The 18,104-nt window shown below is 38.4% G+C and overlaps 1 protein-coding gene across 6 annotated transcripts in view; it reads right to left on the reverse strand.

Annotated features, from left to right (window-relative positions):
- KCNH7 (potassium voltage-gated channel subfamily H member 7) overlaps positions 1-18,104 on the reverse strand; it is a 239,617-nt gene that overhangs the window by 19,144 nt on the left and 202,369 nt on the right. For all 6 annotated transcript variants that reach the window (XM_063341902.1, XM_063341904.1, XM_063341900.1 and 3 more), the window contains 3 exons: positions 13,701-13,953; positions 7,896-8,101; positions 5,074-5,173 (listed from right to left, as the gene is read on the reverse strand). In XM_063341902.1, the coding sequence (XP_063197972.1) occupies positions 5,074-5,173; positions 7,896-8,101; positions 13,701-13,953 (559 nt within the window). The remainder of the gene's footprint in view (positions 1-5,073; positions 5,174-7,895; positions 8,102-13,700; positions 13,954-18,104) is intronic.

Raw genomic sequence — 18,104 nt, forward strand, 5'->3', positions numbered from 1 at the left:
TAATTCTTCATTTATACTTCAGGAAGTAATACTATATTTAAAAAATCAGAAACAAAGAATTATAAACATGCACCTCAGAAGGGATTCAGGGTAAAGGCCAAAGCAGTTCTCTTATCAAGTTTAGAATTCTCTTCTCTCTTACAAGAAATTCAGCTTTCACTGTAGTACTATTATTACTTTTTTTCAAAGGATGGCTGTGGATATGTGGGACTATACAACATTTGGATCAGATTTGGCCTCTGGAAACAGCCTCTCTGTGAGCAGCTCCTGGAAACAAGACTCTTCTTGAAAGCTCCCCGAGGTGGCTCCTAGGCACTGTGGTAACAGCAGTAACAATAACAATAATAGGAGCAGATTGAAAACTGCAGTGATGGACTCTCTGATGACCACATACTTTTTGTTAGGGGTTTCATGCTGAAAGTAAGGTTCTGGGGACGTGAGGTCTTGTTTCAAGCCATATGCTGCCTGCCAAGATAGTAGCTGTTTCCTGGTCATTTAACCACCTGACACTGTGGCCGAATGTTAGAAACTCTTTTTCTAATTAAGCCCAAGCAAACTTCATCAGCATAATACTAACAGTTTAACACAGTTAAGTAAGAGCTTCAATATTTGTCCAGATTCTTACCCTACTTTCTTGCTGGGGACACAGCACAGTGCTTGGCTGAGTCATCTGTTCATAAAGTAAGCATTTAAATAAGCAAGCTGGGGGAAGGGGACAAGAATGGGAGAAAGCAGGGACAGGAGGGTGTTTCCCCATTCTCTTGGTACTGCTTCACCTCACACTTTTAGGCAGAAGAATCAATTCCTGAAAGATTTCCTAGTCTTCTATATTGCCAGCCATGGCCTCTGGATACTTTGTGTAATAAAGCTATGTTAATATGGTTTGGGTTTTTAGCCTGGATAGTACCTACAAGCACTGCATGCTTAAGGTAGCTATACTAATCAAGATTTAATTAGAAGTTTATTAGAGCTCTGGTTTCTGTGCTTACTTTGCCAATAGATCAGTAGATACTTTTGGAAAATTCTGTTCAAGAAGCATAACCTTTCAAATTAAAATTAAGTACTATATAGGTCTACTTAGTTAACAATATGCTAAAAATGAAACACTGCAAAATGCGTTTTATATCCCACTTGATTGTTACAGTCTGTGTCAACATGGGCAAGTACCTACGATAATTGTGGAACAAGATTTTGTAAAAACTTTCTTTTGTGTCCTTTTAAAATCACATAAAAATTCCTTGTTATGAGTTCCCTGGGTGAGCTGACAAAAGTTAAAGATTAAGTATCGCTAGCTACCTGATTCTCTAGTTACTAATTTAACAACATAACTCCACTGGAGTTCTTGTCATCCTCTCCGCTAGAGTCCATGGGATATGTTCTTGGTTTTGGATCACAGCTAAAAATCCAGAATAAGGATTTATTTCAGTGAGATCATCTTTACATTCCCAGTTAGTATGTCCATGTTGATTTATTTATCCAGTATTTTAATTACCCTGGATATTATGGAAAGATTTTATATGCCCTGTCAAAAGAACAAAAGGTGGCTATGATTTGGCTGTGTAATAAGTGCGGTTTTAGCCTAAAATCGGTTTTCTGCATGGAAAGGATTTCATACTTGATTGCTTCTAGGCCTTAGAAAATTATGTGGGAGCGCCCAGAACAGGTCTAGAATTTTGATAGCCTTCAGCTACATGAGTTAAAGTTAAATGCAAAGAATATCTTTTAATGAGAATAATTGGACACTGGAACAGTCCCAAGAAGGTTAAGATTTTAGAGCCAACATTAACAAAAAAGTTAAACAAGACGCTGGCAAAAGTAATAATGCTTGAACTCTAGAAAGTCTTTTCAAAGCCTCAAGTTTTCAAGCTCTCAGTGAATTTACTTACACTCTGCCTGTAACTTTTGCATTTTTCACCTGTATGTTTGGATTTCATATTGATGTAATCAACTCCAGTGGTGCCCCATTCAGCATGGGATAATAGATCTTCAGTCAGAACTAGCAAAGCAAAAGAAACATCTTGCCCCTATGTATTTCCCTTGAAATTAGCTAACTCCCACAGAACTACTAGAGGAAAATGAGAAATGAGCAAGAAAGGATTGTATTCTGCACTGCTGAAAGAGACAACTGAATGTAGATGGAACAGCTCGTTGTCCCTCGGTTTTTAGCAGGAGGCTAACTTGCCAACCCAGCTGAGAGCTTTGTTTGGAACTGCCAGGCAAGAATACTGCTTATTTTAAACAGTCATGGAGAGTTTCTTGGCTGACTGTCAAGCATCTATGGCAACTGGCTAAGGCTGCACCTGCACCTGTGCAAGGAATATCATCCATTATTCCGAAAGACCTGCAATGAATTTATTTTGGGTGAGGGCAAGAATAAGCTGCTATGTAGCATGTGTGTTAATTTTTGCAGGGGACCTCTCATAGTATTGCAGCCCTTTATGCAGACCACAGAACAAGCTGGTCCTTGTACCTTCTGGTACAAGTAGCCTTGTAGCCTTTAAAATCACATTATGGCAGAGCCCAATGTACTAGCTAAGATCAATTTTTGTTGACACAGGCAAGAAATGGTGGAAATATGTATAGGTGGAATGAGAAGGTCTTGCGTGGAATTGGAAAAGTAGTGGTACTAGCTGCAGATGCATAACAGAGAGCTGTGTTGATTTTGTTTAACCTCTGATAAAACTTGTGCAGGAAGAGTTACCATGGCAACAAGGTCCAAATCAGGCTAGCGTGAACTAAAGGCTGAGATAACACAATCCCATTTTTAGCACTCCAAAAGGGAGAAAATTGCTGATGATCACACTAAAGATGGAAACAATAAAATTTCAAGCTGCATAACATACTAGTAGGTCAACAGCTGAAAGTAAAGAATGCCAGCAAGAAGGCTGTTTCATGAGCGCGCACCCCCAACCCCTCCAAATAATTGAAAATCAATAAAAATTTAGTGCAATGTGAAATATCAAAATATAAAAGTGAGAATACTGAGTCTCTCTATCCTGTTCCAAGTGTAGTCCTGAAATCAAAATATGATTGTTGTGGTTTAGGCTGGATTGGCCAATGACGGATGACATGCTCTCCCCGCACCACTCACTCCAAGGAAAGGAGGAGGAGAGATAGAGAGACATACGAGTTTAGAAGAAACTAAACTACTTTAATGTTAAAAGTCATCATACAACACGTATTTTTTATCTGTAAGCATATTTTGACCAGAAATGTGGTTGCCAGCTGTGTGTTCAGGAACTCTGTCTTCTCTACTCCAGTTCTTCTGAGGCACCCTGCAGGATCATCCCCAAATATTTATCGTTATAGACTAACTATGCTAGATCAAAATATGATGCCACTCCCTCCTATATGTAAAGTGTTGAAATCAACAGAATATTACTTTACAAGCCAGTAGTAACCTCTAATACTTTACAACCTCATATAGGATGTAGGATGGGTCACATAAAAGTGCCACTGAAGGTCTGTGACTATGAGGTGTCTGCTGCAGCTATGGCAACATACAGAGAATGTGAACAGGGATCAGAGAGGGGGGGTAAGCCAGTGGGCCAAAACTATACTCAGTTCCTGGCAAAGGACTCTTATGATTGCATCTTCTTGTCAGATGGACTTCCAATGTACCACACTTCTGTCCAACTCAGACATTACCAGGTACCGTATAGTCATTACCAGGACTGGGGAGCTTGTTGCCAATCTTTTCTCTTCTTCCCCAATGGTACAAGTTTTTTTCAAAGAAAGAACTGTGGAAAATTATATTCTTTCAGAAGTAATGCAAATAAATATCTCCAAGAGGATGTTCAGTGTAATCTACTGGGCAAGAACCATAAAAGTCTAGGGGTCTCGGTACCACACTGACACCTGAGGATCCTATTTGTAATTCTGCAGCAGGCACAACATGAAAGATTACTTCCATCTTGTTTAGGTGGCAGCATATGTTTTCTCATAAGAAATGTGAAGGTTATTCAGGCAAAGCACCTCTGTCAACAGATTCTTTGTGAAGAGCAGATTGAATATTTCATGGGGACATTTTCCTGACAGATTTGTTGTCAGTCTTGGCTTCCTGCCCTAAAGACGCTTCTTTGATCGAACGGCAATGTCATTGTTCTGAGTAGCCACAGTCTGGATTAAAGTCTTCCTTCATCAAGCATTATACCTGCTATGTATGTTTAAAGTGCTCACATTTATTATCAGCTACTCTGCAACTCTAAAATTGGCATTATGCTGCATTTAGGATTGGGGTTTAACTGTGGAGTGTGAAAGACAAGCATACCAGAAACAGTGATTTGTCAGACAAACCACTGGACCACGAACATGTAATGTTACTCAAGGAATTGTACTTTCCCTATATAAAAATGAAAATCCTGTGAATATCAGTTTAGCTGTCTTCATGACTGTTGCTGTCTGACCCCAGCTACTATCTACAGTTCCTGGTACTTAGCAGTACTGAATACTGGTGACATAGTTAAATAATTCACTGAATTTTCCTTCATTAGGATTACTCCCAAAAGCCTCTAAGGTGAACGTAAGCACAGAAAATGTTACCTGAACTCTTGCCAGGACAACCATTTATACATTACCATATGCATCAAAATCTGACTAAGATGAATCCACTGTGTCCTGAAAACAAAATATTGTAATTCCAGGGAGAAACACTACCTAGCATCAAGTTGAACAAAGCACTTTGCTGAGGAAACAAAATCAATGCTGCTAATAAATAATATAATAGACTAACTTCTCTGAACAGTTTAAAACATGGTATCTCAGAAAATAGATATTGTTTAGAGATAATATACATATATATATATGTATATCTCAAAGGCAATAAGGTAGCTTAGTGTTTAAACAGGTCTGCACTGATAGGTGTGAAGTCATGGAAGGGTGAAACTTATATCCTCTAGTTTATATATAACCATATAGGGGACAGTGCACCGAGTGTTTTTGCTGCTCATCTGGATTCTCAAGAGCTGTTACAGTAACAGCCAACATGGGACCCTAATGTACCCAGCATTACCAAGTGAAATACCAATGAATAATGAAGCAGTGCTGTCTAATGTAAGAAATGAAGTTAATTACCTTTCTCTATTTCACTTTGAAAGGACAATTTCCGTCTTCGTAGTTTGCAGTTATCTCCATCCGTATCATTAGTAGTTTGTGATCTTATTACGAGGTCGGACTTGATTAATGAAATATGAAACATAATGACAGATTAGTCCCATCTAAAGAGAGTAGTTTTTCAATAGGTGATTGACTGTTAATCATGTTCAAGCTTTAAGAAAGGCAATATTACACAAGTCAGTCTGCGTCAACCTCTCCATCCCCAGCTAATGGTATTGCTCATTGCTAACATTAAAAAGTTCATGCAGGTTGAGCAAAACCAACAGTCACCACGGTGGTGTTTCACTGGTGGTGAACACAGACATGGTGTTTCACTGATGGTGAAACAAAAGTATCCTGATAATAAGTTTACATAGAAAGACCTGTGTTCATGTGTTATTAGCTTCCTGAACTTGCACAGATGTGGTTCAAGTAATCTTAGAAAAATTAATGAAAAAAAATTAAATAACCTCTAACAGAGAATGTATACTATTGCAATAAGTAATGTGGTAACTGATTGTAACTAGATTTATATTTAACTACATGGTAATGATTATAAAGGTTACATTTTACAACAGTAAATATAAGGCTGACAAACACCAGACACTTTACCCCTCATAATTTTATCTCTCTAGACCCTCCCTTCCTCCCTAGCGGATTCAGTTCATTCAGATACTCATTTCCATTGCAGAACACAATGTTGTCTTTTTCTATCCATCTTACAGACAGATGTGCTTTTTTGCCATAATAAATACAAGATGCATTTCACTCTTCGTTCTACTCATTTAAAACTGAGAAATTTACAAATAAGCAAATATAACACCAGATATGCTCTTTGTGTACATACCCATGGCATTGGCTTCAGCCTACTTCCCTTCCCTGTGCTAGTGAGCAGTGAGGTTTCCCATACCACTCAAGTAAGCAGATTTGCATGTGGGAGAAGGGCAGAGGGAAAGAAGTGGGAAGTGTTTACATCTTTCTCTATTCCCTTCATTGTAAACCTGGTGGGTAAGGTGCTTCAGTGGTGGCCCACTGGTAGAATAACTGCAGGAAGAAAAAGGCACTTTTACATAAATAGGACAGGAGCAAAAGTTGAGGCAGAAGCACCTATTATTCAGATAACAAATCTGGATCTGAGTGATGTTTTGAAGGTCAGGATGTACTCATCACTTCTTTTGGAGGATGATTTTCTGGATTGCAATAGACAGTGGAAAGCAAGTGGAATTGCTAGAGAAAACAGTGATTTTGCAAGCTCAGAGGCATGGGTGAGCCTGTCCTCCCTTCCCTGTCACTGTGAAGACTGGACATTTTTTCTTAGTGGCTGGTACAGCAGTAAGAAGTAACAGCTGGAACATTTCTAAGGAATATGAGCAGTGAGAACTTTCTTTGCGTATTCTACACCACAACACAGAAGATGGAATTTTATTTCAATTTTCTCAGATCTAAATCAAAAATAATGATAAAACATTGATGACAATGTAATTGCAGGAAATAATTGCTCAGACTAAAATCGTTAATGTGAATTTATCCTCAAGGAATTTTTCAAATATGTGGACTTTCAGTTTTAACTTAAATTTATCACTGAAGTTTACTGTATTTCATTTCACATGTAATTAATAATGATGACCTTTTCAATAAACACAGAAGGATGACTTTTAAAATAAAGATAGAATTGTTCTTTTATTTTCAAAATGATCTTTTATTAAAAAAAAGGGCTCAGCATAAAAAGAAGTGACATTTCTTGTCGGAAGTTATATTTGTTTTAATTTTTTAAACTAAAGATCCACACGTGATTAGCAAAGATGACCCTATCGTTTACAACCCAAAACTCAGTGTTCTTTGTCTCCTTTTTTCTCAGAAGGCCTTTGAGGCCAAATGGTGTTAATTCCTTCTCACTGAACTTCTGTTTTTCCTTAAAAGTATAGTCTTAAGCTACAAAACGGTATTATCAGAAACTGTGAAATGTAAACTAGTCATTATGTGGGCAATGTAGTTCACGTTTGGTGGCCAGTGTTAGTGTACCCTGCAACCTTCCAGGGAAATGTTTAGCCCCAGTAGCACGAGCTGGGCAATAGCCTTTCCCCTCTCCCCTTCCGGCCAAACCTCTCTTTTCTTTCCCAATGCAGACTGACCCCGGCAGTCCGAAATGAGGAAACATTGGTAATTTTTCTACTTTCCTGAAGATGCAATCTGTGCAAAAGGGACGCTCAGGGCAGACACTGTGGGGAAAAAGAGACCAAGAAATCCCTGCAAATCTGAAGACTGAGTGAAATTTGAGAAGCCCCTTGTATGCTTTTAGTCTCTTAGGAGGTAGGGTGCACTCCAAGATAAGAGAATTAACAATTCATGTTTGAAAGGCAATTAAATATTTTCTATTTTTAGACACAGAATGAATCCAGATAATCTGATTTATCTTTATTTTATGGCTGTACAATTATATTTAGTGTCAAAAGTTCCCCTTGTGGTGACCCAGGCTATAGTAATCTGAAAAAAACCCCATATTTTCCATGGCTTTAACAAAATATCCAAAATCCCCCTGGCTGAAACTTTAATACTATTTAAATATAGAACAAAATCCTGTTAGATTAACATCATCTGAATCACTTCATTGGCTTCTGCTGAGTTTAACTGACTTCAGTAGGAGCAATCAGGTGAGTATATTTTTTTAAAATAGGATTTTGCCTCAGGCTTTTAGCTTTTAATTTTGCTAACTTTGGGTTTTCAATTTATATTTTCAAGCTTTGTTACTGTGAGGTAAATTTGGCCCAACATTAAGAAAAAAAAAAACTCATTGCATGTACCTTTGCAGTTTCGTCTCTCAGATTAAAAGTCAGTTCTAGATTGGTGAGGAAGAGATCAGAAAATTCAGGGTACATATCCAAAACTTCTAGTAGATCTTCTCGCTGGATCTTATGTAAGTCACAGTAAGTTAAAGCTCTCACATCTGCATTTGACTTTCCTGGTTTTGCATAAAGATGTACCATCTCTCCAAAAATATCATTTTTCCCTGCAGAAAGAAAATTAGATGGAGATTATTATTTAAAACATGAATAAGCCATTAAATTGAATGATGTATTTCTTTATGATAATGCTGTAGAATACTTGATTTTACATGAAGTGATACAATCAGATTACCATTGTGCATATGTTGTTATAAATCAAAAGTATTTCTATTAAACATTAAAAGTAAAATTATTTAAATCAATGAAATTACATAGGCATATAACTGGACTAAGTAAAAGGAAAATCTAGTTTCATCATATTTTTTCTTCAGTTCCATCAAAACAGCATGATTAGAGCAGGTTATTGTCTTTTTAAAACACTTTTTGCTGATTTAAATCATATTGTTATGATGACACAGATGTCATTTCTGTTGTTTGGTAGAGTTCAGGACCTGTCTGGCCTGGAATCTCATTTTTTTAAGAATTACATGAAGAAACAGACCATACTTGGAATACATTTTAGCAGAAAATGACTTAGTTTTTATATTTTTCAGGGGGAATACAAGACTTTCAAGATGCAGAAGCTGTTCTGAGGAAGCTCTTTGAACATAGCTGCCTCTGTTTTGATGCTATTACAATTCTTTCAATCAATGTTGACACATTCATGGCACCTGTTTGCTAAAATTTTCGTCTCCATTTAATTGCTTATTTTGCCCAAATCTGTGCCTAACCTTCATCAATGCAGAACAACCACAGCCATAGACCCATGAAAACATGCTCTAAACTAGGGGTTGCAGGGCTTACCTGCAAAATGGAGACTGGGGGGAACTAGAAAAACACTTGTGGAAAAGAATAGTGCTCATAGCAACTGAGAAACAGTAGACTGGTAAAAAAGAATACAGGGGTGATTTTGCCTCTCTGTTAAACATTTGTGGCTTTTATATTAGGTTACTACAAGTAGTTCTGGTTTCTCCATTTTCTAAAAAGGAAGCTGAAAACTGAGTGAGCAGCTTTCAGCTGGGGGAGCTAAAAGATGCAAATAATAATTCAAGGGCTGATTTACAGTGACGATCTTAAAGAGCACACTCTTTTTAGCTTATCAACAGGAAGATTAAGAAGTAATCTGATTATATTGCATATATCTTTATAAGGTGGAAAAATTCCTTGGTACTAAATGCCTCTAGAATATAATAAGGAAAGCATAGTAAGAATCAATGAAAAGAAACTGAAGGAAGATAATTTTATACTGCAAATAAAACAGACATTTTTATGAATAAAAATTATTAACTATGGAAATAAACTGCCAAGAAAAGCGATCAGTTTTTCATCTCGTTATGTCTTCAGATCAAAACCCATTGCTTTTCTTTCATCAAACACAGTTCATTAGACAGAACAGAGTTAAAGGTATGAAATGTAACAGGAGTCAGTGATATAACAGAGCCAATATAATCTAATAGTGCTTCTGGCCTGCTTATGAATGCAGAGGTCCCTACGCAAGGCACATAATCCCTTCTCTGCAATGTGACTACTGACATGGTCACAGTATTTTTATATCTTGTCTGCAAAACTGGAAGAAGTGGTAGATTCTATGAGGTCCACAGCCACTGTATTTTCTAAGGATTCGGTACAGAATTACTGTTGTCAGGTCAGTACTGATCAGACCTTACTCAACAGCATCAAACAGTGCTGATGAGCTGAGGAAAACTGGGGCATAAACCCAACGTTTCTCAGAACTCTTTGATTTCTGTGATGAATTTTCAATACTTGTTAATGGTGGAAACTTCATCCGTGCTACCTCCATTGGACTGAAGTCTTTTCAACCCCAGAGGACAAAGCATTGAATATTTTTTTATGTCTGTTTCTATGCGTAGGTTTTTCAGAAAGAGGAATTAACTAAAAATGTTTGATTAAATATTGATAGTCTTTGTTAGATTTCTGTGTGATTTCACTGAAGAGTGATTTTCAGTTGTATCATTTTCTATTTTTTTTTTTTTTGAAGATTTTTCAAGATACAACAGACACACTGACTGGAGCCAGGTATCAGGCAGGCTGTAGCCTCATGGATTGTGCAACAGTTGTGTGCCCGCAGAGAAGTTCCTTTTGGCTACAGTTGTGCAGAACTGTCTCTCTTTCTGGCTGGACCACTGCTCCCTGGGAGAGTGGGGCTCTAGACTGTGCCCCTGGTGTGAGGAGCTGTAGGTTGGAAGAGATACAGTGGTATTGCCCTGCAAATACCTGGGTTCCTGCTGCAGTGTGAGAGCACAGGGATCTGTTGTGCATAACATGCAAAACTCAACCTGTCTGCATATATGGTCCAGGAAGAAATTAATGAGCTCATAAACTTGTCAGTTTTACTTGGTTGTGAATCCCATCCAGGGAAACCTGCATGCTCGATTACTTCTCTGAAATGCCTGTACACCAACACACACAGCAGGAAGAACTAGAGATCTGTGTGCGGTCGCAGGGACGTGATCTCATTGCAATTACAGAGAAATGGTAGCATAGCTCGCATGACTGGAATGCTGTCATGGATGGCTATGTACTTTTTAGGAAAGACAGGCCAGTGGGGTGAGGTGGTGGAGTTGCTCTTTACATAAGAGAGCAGCTGGAATGTATTGAGCTCTACCTAGGGGTGGATGAAGGTGTTGAGAGCTTATGGGTAAGAATTAAGGGGCAGGCTAAATACGGGTAACACTGTTGTGGGTGTTCACTACAGACCACTGGATCAGGAAGAGGAAGTTGATGAGGCCTTCTACAGACAGCTGAAAGTAGCCTTATGATCATAGGCCCTGGTTCTCATGGGGGACATCAACCACCCTGATATTTGCTGGAAAGGCAACACAGCCAGGTGCACACATTTCTGCAGAGCACTGATAACTTTTTGACACAGGTGGTGGAGGAATCAATGAGAAGAGGTGCACTGCTGGACCTTGTGCTGACAAAGATAGTTAGGGATGTGAAGGTTGGAGGTAGCCGTGGCTGCAGTGACCATGAGATAGATGGTGGAGTTCAGGATCCCGTATGGAAGAAGCAGGACAAAAAGTAGAATTACAACCCTGGACTTCAGGAGAGCTGCCTTTGGCATCTTCAAAGATCTACTTGAAGGAATTGCATGGGCTAAGGCTCTAGAAGGAAGAGGGATGCAAGAGAGCTGGTTAATATTCAAGCACCATTTCCTCCAAGCTCAACATCGGTGTATCCCTATAAGTAAGAAATCAGGCAAAGGAGGCAGGAGACCTACATGAATGAGCAAGGAGCTTCTGGAAAAACTCAAGTGGAAGAAGGAAGTTTACAGAATGTGGAAAAAGAGACTGGCCACTTGGGAGAAATAGGAATGTTGTCAGAGTATGCAGAGATGCAACGAGGAAGGCTATGGCTCACTTGGAATTAAATCTGGCAAGAGATGTCAAGAACAAGAAGGGCTACATTAGTACATCAGTAGGAAAAGGAAGACTAGGGAAAATGTGAGCCTGCTGCTGATTGAGGTAGATTCCCTAGTGACGGAGGATGCAGAGAAGGCAGAGTTACTGAACGCCTTCTTTGCTTCAGTCTTTATTGCTAAGGCTGGCCCTCAGGAATCCCAAACCCTGGAGGTAAGACAGAGAGCCTGAAGAAAGGAACTTTCCTTTGGTTGCAGAGGACTGGGTTAGGCAAACTCAAGACCCACAAATCCACGGGCTCCGATGGGATGCACCCACGAGCGCCGAGGGAGCTGACGGATGTTATTGCTAAGCTCTCCATCATCTTTGAAAGATCATGGAGAGTGGGAGAGGTGCCTGAGGACTGGAGGAAATCCAATTTCATGCCATCTTCAAAACAGGCAAGAAGGAGGACCCAAGAAACTACAGGCCAGTCAGCCTCACCTCCATCCCTGGAAAGGTGATGGAACAGCTCATCCTGGATGTCATCTCTAAGCATGTAGAGGAAGAGAAGGTTACTGTGAGTGGTCACCAAGGATTCACCAAGGGGAAATCATGCTTGAGCAATTTGATAGCCTTATATGATGGAAAGACTGGCTGGGGAGATGAGGGGAGAGCAGTGGGTGTCGTCTACCTCAACTTTAGCAGGGCTTTTGACAGTGCCTCCCATAGCATCCTCATAGGTAAGATTAGGAAGTGTGGGTTAGATGAGTGGACAGTGAGGTAGATTGAGAACTGGCTGAATGACAAAGCTCAGAGGGTTGTGATCAGTGGCACAAAGTCTAGTTGGAGGCCTGCAAGTAGTGGTGTTCCCCAGGGGTCAGTACTGGGTCCAGTCTTGTTCAATATATTCATCAATGACCTGGATAAGGGGACAGAGTGTACCCTCAGCAAGTTTGCTGACGACACAAAACTGGGAGGGGTGGCTGACACACCAGAAGGCTGTGCTGCCATACAGAGAGACCTAGACAGGCTAGAAAGTTGGGCAGAGAGGAACCTAAAGAAGCCCAACAAAGGCAAGTGTAGGGTCCTGCACCTAGGGAGGAATAACCCCATGCACCACTACAGGTTAGCATTTAACCTGCTGGAAAGCAGCTCTGCAGAGAGGGACCTAGGAGTCTTGGTGGACAACAAGCTGACCATGAGCCAGCAATGTGCCCTTGTGGCCACGAAGGCAAATGGTCTCCTGGGGTGCATTAAAAAAAGTGTGGCCAGCAGCTGAGGGAGGTTATCCACCCTGCAAAGTACTAGCAGAATAATCAGCCACAAGTGGATTAATAGCAACATATTGCTACCTATCCACGTTTTGCTTCAGCTACTTATCTGGCTGTAAGTTCCTACAGTGATGATAAAGAGAAAGGAGAACATATGAATGATTTTACAGCTGGTGTAGGTTTCCATACAGCAAAATCCTTACTCATCTACTCAATTATTCTTTGCATTCTTATTACCAGATGTTAAATTGGAGAAACAAATCAGTAGTCTTGTTTAGGTAGGGTTTCAATTATTTTACTTTTAAAATTGATGTAGCTGAAGAAGTCTCATTGGTTCCGCGTAAGAGCCATCACCAGCTGCAGGTGAGCTCTCAGCTGGACTGAACTGTGCTCTGAGCCATCTTCATTGAGAAAGAAAACAAGTAACTCCCCATGCTGTACTCCCCATGCTATACAAACATGCTATACAAACACAAAAGGAGTGCGTTAATAAGAAGTATAGAGGAAACACTGGTGTTATTACACTTAAGTATCAACCTAGATCCAATTAATCTGTTATTCTCTTCCTTTTCTATATGCTCAGTGGGTAGAAGCAGACATTTCTGAAAACCCCCAATGCCCTAATGCCTACAGTAGATACATGTTTTCCTCCAGTTAGCATATAGGGGGTCTATGTGTCTCAGTATCCCCATACACTGTTCAAGAAAAGGGTATCCTTGACTTTGGTTCTTGCAGCATAATCAGACCTGGAGTAATTTGGTATCTGCTTGCATCAACTTGCAGTTTACCACTTACCTAGGAATAAATCTGACTCACTACTGCTCTTATATTTTAGATATCCAAGGATGTGGTTCCTTGGTGCACATGAATTATTGCAGTAATGTAGACTGCACCTTAAGCAAGTTATTTTTCTGCTTGATTTTAAATAACAGTAAAGCAAACATTTACAAATTTCCTTCCTCAGGAACAACGATGGATATTTCTTTTCAATCCCTTGACTCTTTTAAGATGCCTTGTAGTAATCTACTTACCAAGAATGGCTACAACAATGTCACTCTTAAGGATTTCAATGGACCCTCTTGACACAAAGTAAAGAGCAGTGAGAACATCTCCACAGTGCACTAAAGTGTCCCCAGGGGGCGCGTGTGTTGTCTTAAATTTCATAGCCAAAGCTCGAAGACAGCCTTTACTGGCCCCCCGGAAAGCTTTGCAATTCTGAAGCAAATTTTGGTTGAGGTGCAGACAAATGTCAGCTTGTAAGCATTCTGGAAACCCCTTCAGGACCTGGAAAGACAAGCATAAGGATTTCATGTGAATGCTATGAAAGTTGCTTTATATAATTTTTTGTTCCTGGACAGAAAGAAAGAAGTAACATAAAAATAGAGGTGGCCCTAAAAGCTGTCAGAGTATTAAAAGTCAACAAGTGTGTAGTTTAGTCTATACTGCAAAGCTTATACAATGTGAATACTAATGCACATACTAATGTACGTAGTGGTTACAAAATTCTTTCATTGCAAGAAATGGTATCAAGGAATATGACTGAATATGACTGCAGTAAAATAACAAGCAAGGCAGCTAAAGGGAGAGTCTTAACTGAATTTCACCTGTTTGGATGAATATGTCTATTTCCTTTTTATCCTTTATAAAAGTACTACATTTAACATGAGAGGTTTTTGCTGAAATAACCATCATATTTGTAAAATGAGAGCTATCTGAACAAGATAAGATATTTTTCAGAGAGAGGGCATTTTAATGGGATTTTCATGTTAAATATATTCTGCTTGTAAATGTAAGACTTAGCTTTTTATCAGAAAAAGCAACACGTGCCACTGAAACAATGATGTAGTGCAGATTTACATAGGCAGATGATTAGTTCAGCAAACCACAGGGTTAGTTGCTATGGTCCTTGCTCATCTCTTACCCAGAACAATGGGAGTTTGCCTGAAGTAGAACCACAGGATTCCTCTTGGGTACCATGGTAACATGTTAATTTTGTTTAGAACTAAAAAAGTGAGCTACTTACAACATGGTCATTATGTGTGAGCTTTTCTAAATGGTCTAGGATGGTATTACCTCTGATTCTTTTAGAATCAATAAATATTTCTGCTATTCACGTCTATGGGAGTACTGTCCACCTTGTGACTCTGCCCGCGGTGTTAAGGAATGGGTCTGATACATTATTATGCATCGCCCTTTCTGTTAAATCCTGTTATCTGCTGTCAATGATGTTAATGGGTCATATGCTTTCCCTGGGACCAGCATCATCTGTTGCATATTTCTAAGGTCAAAACATGAACTGATGCTACCAGTCTTATGAATATGTGAACAGAATGTGTCTTTTTGCTATTAGTCTATTAATTCATTCCTATTTATCCTCTGCAGTGTTTTTCTACAAACACATAAATATTCCTGCACAGAAAAAAACCCAAACCAAAATGCATTCACTTGCTGCTATAGTAATTCTTACTTCAGCACAATAAAGGTCTGTGCACTCACTCTTATTGCACAAAGATATTCACAACTCATATCCGTTGCTAACGGAGAAGATGAACACATTTCTGATATGAGGCTCCTGTCCACACAAGCCAAGCTATGATTTACAAATGAAATATTAGTACCTTTAACTGAGTTGAAATGTTTCTGTGATTGCTAATGGAAATCAATGCTGTGAATAACAAACAGAATGTTTTAACACAAATATATACAAAAATGTTATGAGCTATAGGGCATTACCACATGAAATTTATATATCCTCAGAAAAAGCCAGCATTCAACAACAATAAGCAAAAGAAAACATGATAAATGAAAACATTCTATGGTGCCACTCTGTTTTCAGTATCTATCACACCACTAGAAATAGCTTAGTATCCAATTACTCTTTTTATTTTAATGTAATTATATTGAAATAAAAACACTGTGGGTTGTAGAAACTTATTTACTGAATGGTACTGAGAAACTGGTAACCATATGCATCTGGTCAATGATACAGGTGGAGAAAAATTGCAGGTGTTTATTTTTAAATTCTTCTCTAATAACGTGAGTAAAAAAGACCTGTTTTGAATGAATTCTTTCGCTACATGTCTATCTGAATATAATTTAGAAGAGCTCCATTTTTTATAGGCTACAAAGTAGGAAATATATTTTAAATTCAGAGGTACTTACAGGAAGAGGTGTTTGAATAGTTAGAAAGTCAGGAGCACAGCCTTAGAATAAGTTGTATTCATTTTTCACATCAGCTTCTGTTTATCTCATTTATCAAGGGATTGTACTTTACCATTAAGCAAAAACCATGCAGACCATGTGTGTTCATTTATATTTCTGAAGATACTTTGGTTATTTTTTTAAAGAAACAATTGTTTTGATAATTAAATTATACTTAACATGAAACTGTTCTAAAATCATTGCATGTTAGTTAATAGCTATTTATGTGCCAATAACATCTGAAAGGTACTAGCCTCTGTTCAAATATCTGTGATTAAAAAGGCCCTGCCCCATGGAGCTTACACTCTAAAATAGTTGTTACACGTCAGAGAGGAAAAACATTTACTCTTTAATACCACAATTGTCAAATGTCTAGAAGGAAGACAGATGCCCAAATAACATTGATTTCCAATGGAGTTTTGGAGATTACTCCACTAACACAAGTTTAGAAATGCAAGAACGAAGCTAATTTGAAGATAAATTTGTTAAAACATTGTTATATATTACATTACTAAAAGGAGCTTACCATATTGCGCACATTGTATGTAGCGAGGTATTTAATCCAAGTCCAGTAGCTGACACTATATAGAATTTGATGTTTCCAAACTAAAGTCTTGCCAACCCAAGCCTCCATGTACATTCCTAAAGATTTTAATTTCTTTGAGAAAATATTTCTTATTCATCAATTTTTAGCTTGTGTTAATAAGGAAGTATCTGATTCTCACAGATATCTTTGATTGTCTGTGTAGAGCAGGAACAACTGTATTGAAAATTATGTATGTTCTTATAATGTGGCAATCAACAACAATACATTATGTGTAGATATACTGACAATGTAAATCTTAGAAAATCATCCACACAGTCTTCAAAATCATGAGATTACCTTAAAAATAACAAAACTCTAAAAATTGCATTTCATTTCATTTGTTGTGAGCTTTTGGAGTCTTTAAACACATTTAAGTCACACTCCAATGTAACAAGAAACATTTAAAATACACTTTTCTAAACAACTAACAGCCAGCATCTTGAAATTATATGAAGGCAGGACTAGATAATGCAAAAATAAAACCATTTTCAAAATAAAATTTTTGAAAATTATAAAGTTAGAATTGATCTTTAAATAGCATTATTCTCAATTACAAATCCAAAATGAAGAAATCATTTGAATACAGGTTTGGGTTTCAATTGCTCCAGTCTTTCCTGACATATTTCTATTGTTACACTCAATAGTGATTCCACCAGGCCCTGGTGAGAAAAATCTTGCATTCTCATGGAATCAGAACTCATGCATAATTCAAGAGATACAGATCTTCTAAAAAAGACATTTAACAAGATATAAAATCAGCCTAAACCATCCCCCCCAACACAAAAAAAAAAAAAAAAGAAGAAAAGAAGGAAAAACAGTTATGATGCTGTGACCATAGGCTCCAGTTGTCTCTCCTTGATAGTTATAAAGTCCAAGATCCGTCGTCTTTTCCTGTCTGGAATAAAACCTATTCCACATCAAATAATGTTGGTTTATCTACTTGACATGCATAGAGAGGAGGAAAGTGTCAACTTACAAGAAGTAAAACATTTTATGTGGAATAAGTGATTGAAGTTTAGTGAGGATAGTAGGGACGTGATTCATATTGCCTTGAAGAATGTGGTCTTGTATAAGTGGAGAGGGAGCCCAGCTTCATTAACCTCACTTTTTGAAGGTGACAACAAGGTATCACTCATACATGTATCAGACACCTTTGTGACAACAGAATTGGAGATATCTATGTGCCCTAACCTCAGGCAACTAGCAAATGTTTGGGGCAATGATAACTTTGTTTTGTTTGGATAAATGATAAGATTTATGTAAATTTTTAGATTTTCTGTCATCAGTTCTGGAACAGGTATTGACATCTGTCCCAAAGAAAATATATAGAAAGCATCCAAGCTGAAGCAAATCACGGTATTAGCTACAATAATTGTCATTAAACATGGAAATATCACATTCTATACCAACAGAATCACAGAATGGTAGAGGATGGAAGGGACCTCTGGAGGTCATCTTGTCCAACCTTCCTGCTCAAGCAGGGCTACCTTGAGCTGGTAGCCCAGGACGATGTCCAGATGGCTTTTGAATATCTCCGAGGACTGAGACTTTTCAAGGTCTCTGGGCAATTTGTGCCAGTGGTCAGTCATCCTCACAGTAAAAAAGTGTTTCCTGATGTTTGGATGGAACCTCCTGTTGCAGTTTGTGC

This window comes from Chroicocephalus ridibundus, chromosome 7 (assembly GCF_963924245.1).
Source record: "Chroicocephalus ridibundus chromosome 7, bChrRid1.1, whole genome shotgun sequence".
Taxonomy (NCBI): domain Eukaryota; kingdom Metazoa; phylum Chordata; class Aves; order Charadriiformes; family Laridae; genus Chroicocephalus; species Chroicocephalus ridibundus.